The sequence below is a fragment of the Trachymyrmex cornetzi genome, unplaced genomic scaffold (genome assembly GCF_001594075.2).
Source record: "Trachymyrmex cornetzi isolate Tcor2-1 unplaced genomic scaffold, Tcor1.1 scaffold75, whole genome shotgun sequence".
NCBI classification, from domain to species: domain Eukaryota; kingdom Metazoa; phylum Arthropoda; class Insecta; order Hymenoptera; family Formicidae; genus Trachymyrmex; species Trachymyrmex cornetzi.
The window spans coordinates 105216-115818 of record NW_017300081.1 but is presented as its reverse complement, the minus strand read 5'-3'; the positions used below and the strand labels follow the sequence as shown (position 1 = coordinate 115818).

The window sequence follows — 10603 nt, the reverse complement described above, 5'->3', positions numbered from 1 at the left end:
TATGTTAAAATTAAATTTAATATATTAAATTAAATATATAATTAATATATTGTTATTATATATTTAATAAAAATAAAAAATAATAATTAAAATAAATAATAAAAATAAAAAATTAAATAATTTAAATTAAAAAATTCAATAACTTTAATTTAAATAATTTATTAGATTATTTATTTAACAATCTCTTTAACTGTGAAATATAATCTTTTCGTTTCATATTGCATAAATCTGTTTTAAAATTAGCGGCATACCTGTTAGTGCCCATTCTCGATTTCTGTCACACACATAACGTAGATAATTCCATCATAGACAACATGATTTTGAGATGCCATGCAATATCGATAGCGTTTGATTGGTCGAAATTCGTCGAAATTCATCCACCCCCACCCCATCCCATCATGCGCAATGCTTCAATCTTTCTGATTACACCATATTGAAAACGTGATTTCTCTACCCCTAACCTACCATTAACAGTTGGATTCTGTCAGAATCATATCGACTTGTGGATAGATTTAAGTTTGGCGAAATATCTTTAAGTAGATTATTTTTGTAACTATTATTCCGGGATAGCGCGAACGCAGTCCCGACTAACAAAAATTTTACGCCCGAGATATCCACATTAGGGATATTCGCAAGGGTCAGCTCCAACCGAAGTGCAATGGAAGAGCCTCGCCCTGGAGGAACCGCCTTAATGATCACGGTATCCTCGACGCCAGGTAAGTATGTTTTTCTGGTTTCCTTCGGGTCTCTTTATTGGCCCAGGATAGAATCTTTAATACGAGAAAGATTTCCATATGTTGCGCTACGTAGCGTTAAGTATTCGAACTAATGTCTGTACACACACACACACACACACACACACACACACACACACACACAATACATATACGCACACAACTTCGGAGGGATGGTACTGCATAATTCTATGGAGTAGAAACCCATGAATGGTAAGTAACGGATCTTGCAAGGAGGGGCTTTTAGGGAATTGGCAAAAGAAATATTCGGGAATATTAAAAGGAATTAAGTTAAACAAAAACTGTATAAATATACTATGAAAAAATATTACACATATATAATTATAAATAAATAAAAATTAGACCGGTAAAAATAAATGATAAGAGATAAAATTATTCTTGGACGAAGCGAATTTTATGGCGAATTTGATTGGAAGAACTAGTGCGTATTGGTGCATGTTAAAGCTGTTGTACACTGATTTAATTTGAGTATAAAAGTGAAATGCAAATATTTCGAATTATAAAATACATATTTTACCTATAATAATAGTACAATAAAATGTATTGAGTATTTCAGGATTTAATCGATTTCTATGTTCATGTATAAACATATCTTTACGTTATTTTGTATACGACGGCTTTTAATGTGCACCAGTGCGCACTGAGTTCACTATTAGTGCTTATATATATGTATAGAATAATTAAGAAAGTGTCGTAGCAATCATGGCATAGAGAGTCATGGATTGCTCTCTGTGCCACAGATCCGGGTTCAAATTCACTCATAACACATATGTACCAGATGATTTTATTTAAAATAAAATCATTAGCTCTTAGAAGACAATATAGCAAAGAGAGTATCTTTGCCACAAATAAGTATTCTGTTGTATTACGTAGTTTGTGAATGTATACCAGTCTATTGTTGTAGATCAACAAATATTTTGCACTTGCTTTGCTCTGTTATTATATTTATGCATTGGTTAAATTGGTACAAATTTTTTATATCTTTATTAACTTTTTTAAGAATTTTTTATACTTTAAATTTATGAAGATATTCGAAAAATACTTTAAACATCTTTAAATTTTATTAATTTTCTTCAGGAATTATAGAATAAAGAATTTTAGAATATTTCTTAGAATTCACATATAAAGAATTTTAGAAAAATGTAGATTTTTTCAGCATTTCTGAAACATATGTTCCAATTCATACAAAAAAATTTAAGAAATGTTTTAAAAAGTTATCAAATTATATAGAAATTCCAAAAAATATATGGAAAATTCTAAACAAAATTTCTTTGTGTATTTTTAAAAGCTTTTGTAATATTCATTTTTATTATATTAAAATATGTAAATGTATACATATTTGAACTTTCGTTTCTTAGAAAAAAGAAAAACTTGGGGAAAGGACAATAAAACGTGGTATGTGGAGAGCTTAAAAAAAGATGAAAAAATTAACGCTCGAGCTATCCGGAATGGATGCAACTGATGCTGAAGGAAGAAATGGCTCGGTAAAATATTCAAACCGGTGAATAAATCGCCGATGGCAAGGCCGCGGACTAACGGCCGCCAGTCTGGCGTCAATAATGCCAGTTGCAACGCGCGGGCGAGGATAATGTTCGACATGCATCGCGAGCATAACCGCGAACTTCCTTACAAAACCAGCGTCATTCTCTTGGAAAATTGAAGTTTTATCTAATGAGAAAGATTTCAGAATTAAGAATACTGCAAATTATTAGTACCAGATTTATATAATCGTGATGAGAAATTTTTGTCATTATGAGAAACATATGAGATATATAAAATTATGAAAACATAGAAATAGAAATTATGATTTGATAAAAGTTTCCTTTCCATTCGTTTTTTGACATCCTTTAATTGAAGTTAGGCGCAAAGATGTGATGGAAAATGTCATCTGTGTTATGTATTTAGATTAAAATTTGATTTGATACAAAAATCGAATAAATTTCTCTCAATTGCTCTCGATTGTAATAGGAAAAAAAAAAACTAAAATGTGTATAACACTCGTAACTGAAACGAAAATAAAAAGGTTATTATATTTGATAAATTTTTCCTAACAAGAAAAAAAATGCTTGAAAAATATGCAATATTGTGCTGGTAATATATCATATAATTTATAAAATGTATGTAGTCATAAAATTTTATTTACCTTAGCATTCTTTAAAATCACAACAGGTCGATTAAGAAACATGCAAATTTTGATCGGATGAATCGGAAATGCCGAGACAATGTCACAATCCAAAGTGCATTGGAAGTAAAAAGAGATTGACGTAAGAAATTATATATAAGTTACGCGAATAATAATACAATAAATTATAATTATGAAATTTAATTATGTAATAATACGTTCGAAATGTCCAATTTTATTTTTGTCACACATATATTTTCTCTTTTTTAAAATTAAACTATAAATAAAAATAAACTTCAATTTTTTGTTATCCTGTCCCATTTGTATCAAACATGCATATAAATTCGTTCATTCTTTTTTTAATGTATCTCATTATTCTTAAAGTGGACTACATTTTACCTTTATTTTTTCTCAAATGTTTATTGTACTATTGTTCGCAAAAATGTGTATATATATATATATGTGTGTGTGTGTGGATATAAAAATAAGTCTATGGCTGGTATTCATAGTCGGATTCTTATTTCAAGACCGTCTTAAGTAATGTCTTAAGACGCTAATGCAGCGCCCTGGCCGGTATTCATAGTCGGATCTTATATTTAAGACCGTCTTAAATACGGTCTTAAGATATCATGAACCAATCAAAGGGCCGCATTAGCGACTTAAGACATTACTTAAGACGGTCTTAAAATAAGAACCGACTATGAATACCGGCCTCTGATTGGTTCGTGACTTCTTAAGACCGTACTTAAGACGATCTTGAATATAAGATTTGACTATGAATACCGGCCTATGATATATAAATGCATGTGAATGTGTCCGTATATTAAGTTCGGACCTGTGGGTTCATTAAACCCAAATGACTGTGGATCAGTCATCTCTGTGGGAGAAAATGTCTCTGTCGTAAACTTGTCACAAATCGCAGCATCTCGTGAGGATCCTAGTCATTTCGTGAAAAAGCCGACAGTTGCAATCGAATTCTTTAAGAAATGCCGCGTCACCAAGCAGGATCTCCATGAAATGTAGCGTTTTACGATAAGGTTGTGGCGTATACACAGTTTAACTTCGCGCTGTGCACATACCTGAAAAGTATTTTCTTTACCGCTGATAGCAGCCGTAAATACAGGGACAAAGAGAAAGATCCGAGACCGCCATCAACGTCACGTCGAAGTTCTTCAGACAATTCTACGTCGCGAGATAAAAGAGCACAGAAGCTGAAGTCAAAGCGATCCAAAGATAGCCCAAAGAATTTATCGTTTAACAAATCGAGAGATTACAAAAAGTATTAAATAATTCATGCCTTATATTACTAATTTTTCTAAAATATTTTTTAGAAAAAAATTAGTTATGCGATAAGATTCTGCGATAAATTATGAAATTTTAATGGCTTATACTTTTCGATAAATATTTATACAACATTTTAGATAAATATTAATACAATAAATGTAGATCAGATCCTTTCAGTAGAACTTTATTTATAAATCGAAATTAGAATTTTATTTATTTTTATTAATTTTATTTATATAAATTTCATTAACTTGAAATTTCTTTTAGCAAAAAACGCCAAACCTCGCAGTCAACCTCTGAAAGTTCAACTTCGACATATTTATCACAGAAGTTACGGTGAGACGTAGGATGAAAAATTTAATATTCAATAATGTTCAATAATTCAAAGTCTTCCTTCTTTACGTGAAATAATTTCGATCTTGCTTTCCCCACGTTCCTGAGAATCCTTTCTTCCTATCAGCTTACTGACTCAACCAGATTCCTTTCTACACTAAAATAACACAGCACGCGATATTAGAAGCTTAGTGTGTGGTGTATCTTGGTATATTAATACTTTATCTAATACCGTTAGGCAATATTAATATTAAAGATAAAAAAGAATGTAAGAATAACAAAATGAAATATGGAAATTTTTCCAAAAATATCAACAAAAAATTATCATTTTAAGCTTAGCGATTACATTTATCGCTCATACTCATCTATATATGTATACACATATAAAGGAGTTAAAAGAATTGAACGCATCCACGTTGAATAAGCTAAAGTAACGGTTTTATCGCATTTATCTGAATTGTGTGCAGCAAGACGAACACATTCGGACAAATTTCCGGCAATTCCCGGGATTGTAAAAAGCAAATATGTACCTGTCGCAAAGGTAACGAAAAAACATGTTAAAAAAATTCTTTAGACTTGACGTGTCAGAGGATTCGCATTGTTCACCCGTGAATTTTTGGCAGAGCATCGTGGTGCTCAGAGCAGAAATTCGCACGAAAATTCGCGGAGCACGGATCCTGTGAAGAGGAACAAGAGGCGGAGGAAAAGATCGCGTCGCCGGCATAAAAAGACTTCGAAAAGAGAAAGCAATCGACCGAGACGTGACTGTTTCGTGACGCTTTGCGCCTGTGTGCGAGGTTGCAGCTTGGATGAGCTAAGAGCTTGCAAATGCACGTCGTCTCATGGAATTCCTTCGCATTGCGAGTGCTGTTCTGTTAAAGTTAATCGTTAATCTATTAAATTAATTAATAGATAATATAAAAATCACATTGTATTAATTCCAAATGAATAACAATTTTTAACTATCTGTTATGGAGCATTTGAAAATTTGAAAATTTGTTTTCGATAAATACGAGGTACTTTTTAAATTAGAAATTAAAGACATTAAAAAAATAATTTTTATTTTATCGAAGAATATACTATCCAATAAGACGTTTGATATGTATACAGAAAAGAAAGAAGATATAAATTAAACATAAAATATCAAAAATTACACTGCTGCGAATCATCGACTTTTTATAGGCAGAACAAAAAAGGAAGAAACGAGTAACATGTAAAAACACATCAAAGAAAAATATACAAGTGAGTAGATATACTGCAAGCCCATCGACCAGCAAGAGGAAATCTGCACTTAAACATTCACGCGAATTATCAGCAGCAAAACCAAAGTTAGCACATTCGTATTTCTTATATAACGAGATAGCGTTTCATTAACGACTTTTGTTTGATTATCGACATTTGCAGTGAAGAACAGAGCGTGATTATTAGAGGATTAGACACTGTTCGCAGAGGAATTGACAGATTTAGTGCTTTCGTAATTAGATGGGTGACGAGACAACAGTAATTTAAGATGGATTGGTATTCTAATTATAGTTAAATGTATTTGTATACCTACATATTTTTACGCTCCTATAAGATATTATACAAAATCATCTTTTATTCGTTTAACATGCAAATTCTACGAATCCATTTAATTTTACTGAATGTTGCTAAGAATATATATATTTTTATATAAATTTTTAAAAATAAATAACATGATTTAATTGAAAACAATTGTAAAATCAATGTTAATATTATTTACCTCATTGTTTCTTATATTGCAATGTTGCCATCTTTATAAAACATTTAATACTGGTTACTAAGACTGGTTGCAAGTTTTGATGTACTGAAAATATCAACTGGGATTTAATATTTTTAAAAGAATCAAATATCATTTCTCTTTTCGACAATTTATTCAGTAATATTATTTAAGAATTCTCAAAAGAATTCATAAAGCAGTCCTTGTATGGAATTACATTAAAATGTATTTCGAGGATACATTAAAATGTAAATTCGAGGAAATTGTAACCTGAGCTGAATCAAGAATTGTTAATTGGGTATTGAGTATATGTATATGTTATGTTTCGATATATTAGGCTTGTTCTTTTTCTATACCTCAGAATTGAACTTCTTGCACAATTTACATCTTTTGTTTTTTTTTCTCTAATATGAAAAAAAAAAGAAAGATGAACCATATAAGAAGTTTAATCCTAAGATATGGAAAAAGGATAGACCTATTGTTGTCTAATATACATTACACAAAAGTAACAATGTCTGTGTTTTATATGTGTTGAACTATATTCCTATATAACAATTTGAGACAAAGATGACATATAAAATTCGCCACAACTGTCAACTTTCAACATAATCTATATACTATCTATTATGAGAGGTCCATTTATAAATATTCCACATACAATTGCCAAAGGCAGTGGTCATGAATGAGGTCAATAAATGTCATTATGTTATTTTGTTATATTACCTAAAACACATATTCCTTCGTACTCACTCGTAACGTTCGACTAATCGTTATTATTAGAATGTCGTGTATATTCAGACTACACACGCAAACGTATCGCGTTCTATTGAAATAAAATAAAAAAATATTTTATGGATATATTCTACATGGGCACAATCTTTTCGAGAAGCGTCAAAAGCTTCAAACAATCTGCTTCGATGCGAAGTTCTGTGCAATTATCAGGCCGAGACGAAGGCTCGCTGAGAGTAAATTAAGCTATTATGTATATTACGTACACATGAGAAATGAGTCTCAAAACACTGGAATAATCGGTCCCTCAAAAAAATCACCGATCGCTATCGTAATCAGCACGTTATCGAGTCAAACGAGGCAACGCTCCTTTTGCTCACATTACTCAAAATGTAGCGTAAAACTCGAATGAATTAGGCTAAACGTGTGCAACAAGCGTTCGAGTTTGGCAAGTTGGCGAGTAAATATCTTCTACCACGATATTATTATCTCCATGTTCTATCTCGAAGAGACATATATAAACGAGGAAATGCGAATTTACCGCGTACTACGTCTACTAGTATTTCGTAATTGTTTTTCAATTTCAAATTGCCGTAGATCTGCTCTTTGCAGAAAATCTTGCCGTTCTAAATATCCGTCCTTGCCTTTGTTATGAGTATTAAGTTCTTCCTCAATGTTTTCTTGTTTCTTAAAGTTGTCCCAATCTAATTTAGACTTTTCTAATGTACTAATTTTAGCCTTTTTTCCAATTTGTCCTAGAACCGAAGAGATGCCGCCTAAGCCGACGCGCCTGATACCACCTCGTCCACGTTCTTTGACCGCAGGAGATGTGGATTCTGGTGACTTTGCGGCGGAATTTTCGGCTGTTGAAAGAGATAATCGGGCCTCCGCTGAATCAACAGATACTTCCTTCTCGACTTTTACTTCTTCACCAGCAAATTCAAAAACCTTAGTTATCTTAACTTTTTCTTGGACTTTTGGCTTTTGATGATTTGTCGGTGATGATTTGTCATTCGATCTGCTGATTGAATTCTGTGGCTTGGACTTCGATACAACAGCTGTAAAAATATATATAAACGTGTTATTTAAATCTTTTTAGATATTATACTAATTTCATTTAGATAAGATAATATACTTTTATTGACTCTCTTCTAAAAGTCTGTTCGTTTAAATGACTTCAACTGAACTCCTTGCACCATTCGAATTTCTTCTTTTTTCTCCATATTGAAGAGAAAATGAGAAAAAATGAACGGTGCAAGAAGTTCAGTTGAAAAGAACATATCATAAATAGCATTAAGCCCAAAAAAATCCTCAAATGCATCTTTAGAAATTGTATTGTAGACATTATAGATATAATATATAATTTGTGTTTTAAAATAAATGACTTATTGAGCTGTTTAATGTAATAAAAAAATTCTTCCTGTTACATATTATGTAACTATGTAATGTAATTGTATGTAATATTTCATTGTGTTATAATTTTTTATACAAACCTGTATCCTTCATAAAATCAGCCCAAAGAGAATCTGCTCTCTTTTTTTCTTCTTCTTCAGTGAGCTCTTTTTTCTCTTTACATTCTTCTTCCTCTTTACTTTCTTCTTCTGATACTTTGGACTTTTCTAAAGTCTTTCTACGCTTTGCCTTTTTACTCTTTCGACTCTTAGACCTCTTTGCATCTTTCTTTCCAGTTTCTCTTTTGTTTTCATCATTTTCATCCTCTGGACCACTCTCAATATCACCTTCAGATTCTACTTCAGACACTGGATCACTATCAGCGCCACCAGGAACATAATCTTCATCATCTTCATCTGAATCAGAAGGCAACTGATGTTCTTCTGACATGTTTAAATATAGATTATTACAGAAGATAGCTGCAAATAGATAATAAAAATATGTATTTATCTAAAAATATTATCTAAAAATATGTATTTATTTTAATAATAAAATTAACATTTATAAGATATATAAAAACTTTACTATTTATTTTATTTTATTTTTATTTCATAATTCTAAAATTATATTCATAGAATGTTAAATGCATGCCATAGATGGTAACTAATATTTAATTAAGAATTAAATTTAAATAATTTACATTTCAATTATTTTATTATAAACTACACACAATATTTTATAAAAAATAAAAACTATTAACTTTTTTATATACTGATGTTTCTTTGTTCAATATTCAAACAAAGCCACTAGAACAAAGCGAGCTCCGAAAAGCCTCGTCAATTAAAAATTCTATCAAATTACCGCACTTCCTCCTATACTGTCAACGTCGCAAAACTTAACCTCTTCAATCAACGAAGATAGATTTCTAAAGGAATTAAATGCGGTACCTAATACGATTTCGTGACTCACGTTCTTTTAAACGGCGTGCCGTCAGTGCCAAAAATTCCGCGAGCGGACGCTGATTCGCCTTCCGGAAATGTTATATCGAGATTGCAGCGGCGAATACGGCGTTATCGTCGCCGCGTTCATGAATCGTCCTCGGCCCTTGGCGTGGACCTAAATCGATCTCGCACGTACACGCACGGGCGTGGAGCGGCTGTCCAAAAAATCCGTGAGCAACACTTGGGGAAAAAGGGACCACAGTACCTCGCGACACGCTCGACTCGATTCGACTTGACTAGTTGACTTCGTTCAACTCCGTCGCAAATACGCACGTCGCGCTATTCGATACAATCAGCACCATCTTACAGCGAACTGAGAAGATACGACGTGAAGTTACCGCGATCATGTCGCGCCGGTCGCGCCGTTCGTTCGTACGAATTAAACTTGTCGAATTTCTCCTGATCGGGATTAAAATTGAATTTTGTATCGAAAAGTTTTCATCCAATAGAAAAAAGATTTTTTTGTTGGTTTTTTAACAATATTTTCTGATTAAAAGGAAGAATTTTCCATTGATTCTTGTATAGATTCTTCCATTTATGCCCATTTCCATCAACGTAGATTAACTTTAATCTTGGTTCAACTTACTCTTCGTTTTTTTCTAATCTTTAAAATTAGGAAAAGACGAAGAGTAAGTTGAATCGAGATTAAAGTTAATCTACGTTGGTGGAAACAGACATAAATCTTCTAAAAACTTCTAAAAATATAGCAAAAAAAAAAGTATAGAAGTTGTCAAACATCAATAAATTTTAAGGAAATATTTTTGTTCTTTTAAAAATATCTGTAATTCATAATGTGTCAAACTTTAAAATAGAATTTAAATTAAAACTTTATATATCGCATATATATATTTTATATATATTGTATATATAAAATATATATGCGATATTTAATATGTATAATTTATACGTAATTTAGTAAACTTCTCAAATGTTTTTCGTATTATACAGTATATAAAATTATAAATAGAATTTTCTTTTGAATTCTAATAATGCATATTATAGGCCACATAAATTAGACCTAAAATAATTAATTTTGTTTATCATATATTCATATATATCATTCATATATATGCATTTAATTTTCATTTAATTATTTAGTATACGTATATAATTCATATATATAAGTTAAATTACAATAAACGTGAAATTACAATAAAATAGTGAATTGTTTGGTAGTAATGGTAGAATATTTTTAAGATAAACAGGTGATATAATTTGATGTAAAGATAACATTTACTTTGCTCTCACG

General features: G+C 31.2%; 2 protein-coding genes across 2 annotated transcripts; one reads left to right on the top strand and one right to left on the bottom strand.

Annotated features, from left to right (window-relative positions):
* Positions 1–2809: 2809 nt before the first annotated feature.
* LOC108768165 (protein FAM133) lies at positions 2810–6141 on the top strand. Its single transcript, XM_018518498.1, has 8 exons — positions 2810–2846; positions 2925–3019; positions 3986–4156; positions 4429–4497; positions 4962–5035; positions 5118–5374; positions 5677–5822; positions 5899–6141. The coding sequence occupies exons 2-8, from the start codon at positions 2967–2969 to the stop codon at positions 5996–5998; spliced, it is 870 nt and encodes a 289-aa protein (XP_018374000.1). The 5' UTR covers positions 2810–2846; positions 2925–2966; the 3' UTR covers positions 5999–6141.
* Positions 6142–6433: 292 nt separating this feature from the next.
* On the bottom strand, positions 6434–9593 carry Yeti (yeti). The gene is made up of 3 exons (XM_018518499.1): positions 9323–9593; positions 8455–8832; positions 6434–8019 (listed from the first exon to the last, which is right to left on the bottom strand). Exons 2-3 carry the CDS (start codon positions 8801–8803, stop codon positions 7499–7501), a joined length of 870 nt encoding a protein of 289 aa, XP_018374001.1. The 5' UTR covers positions 8804–8832; positions 9323–9593; the 3' UTR covers positions 6434–7498.
* Positions 9594–10603: the final 1010 nt, after the last annotated feature.

Coding starts and splice junctions, on each gene's coding strand:
- LOC108768165 (XM_018518498.1), top strand. CDS start 2,967: ATGCCGAGACAATGTCACAATCCAAAGTGCATTGGAAGTAAAAAGAGA. Junction 4,498..4,961: donor TATTTATCACAGAAGTTACG/GTGAGACGTAGG, acceptor AATTGTGTGCAG/CAAGACGAACACATTCGGAC. Junction 5,823..5,898: donor TTATCAGCAGCAAAACCAAA/GTTAGCACATTC, acceptor CGACATTTGCAG/TGAAGAACAGAGCGTGATTA.
- Yeti (XM_018518499.1), bottom strand. CDS start 8,803: ATGTCAGAAGAACATCAGTTGCCTTCTGATTCAGATGAAGATGATGAA. Junction 8,020..8,454: donor TGATTTTATGAAGGATACAG/GTTTGTATAAAA, acceptor ATATTTTTACAG/CTGTTGTATCGAAGTCCAAG.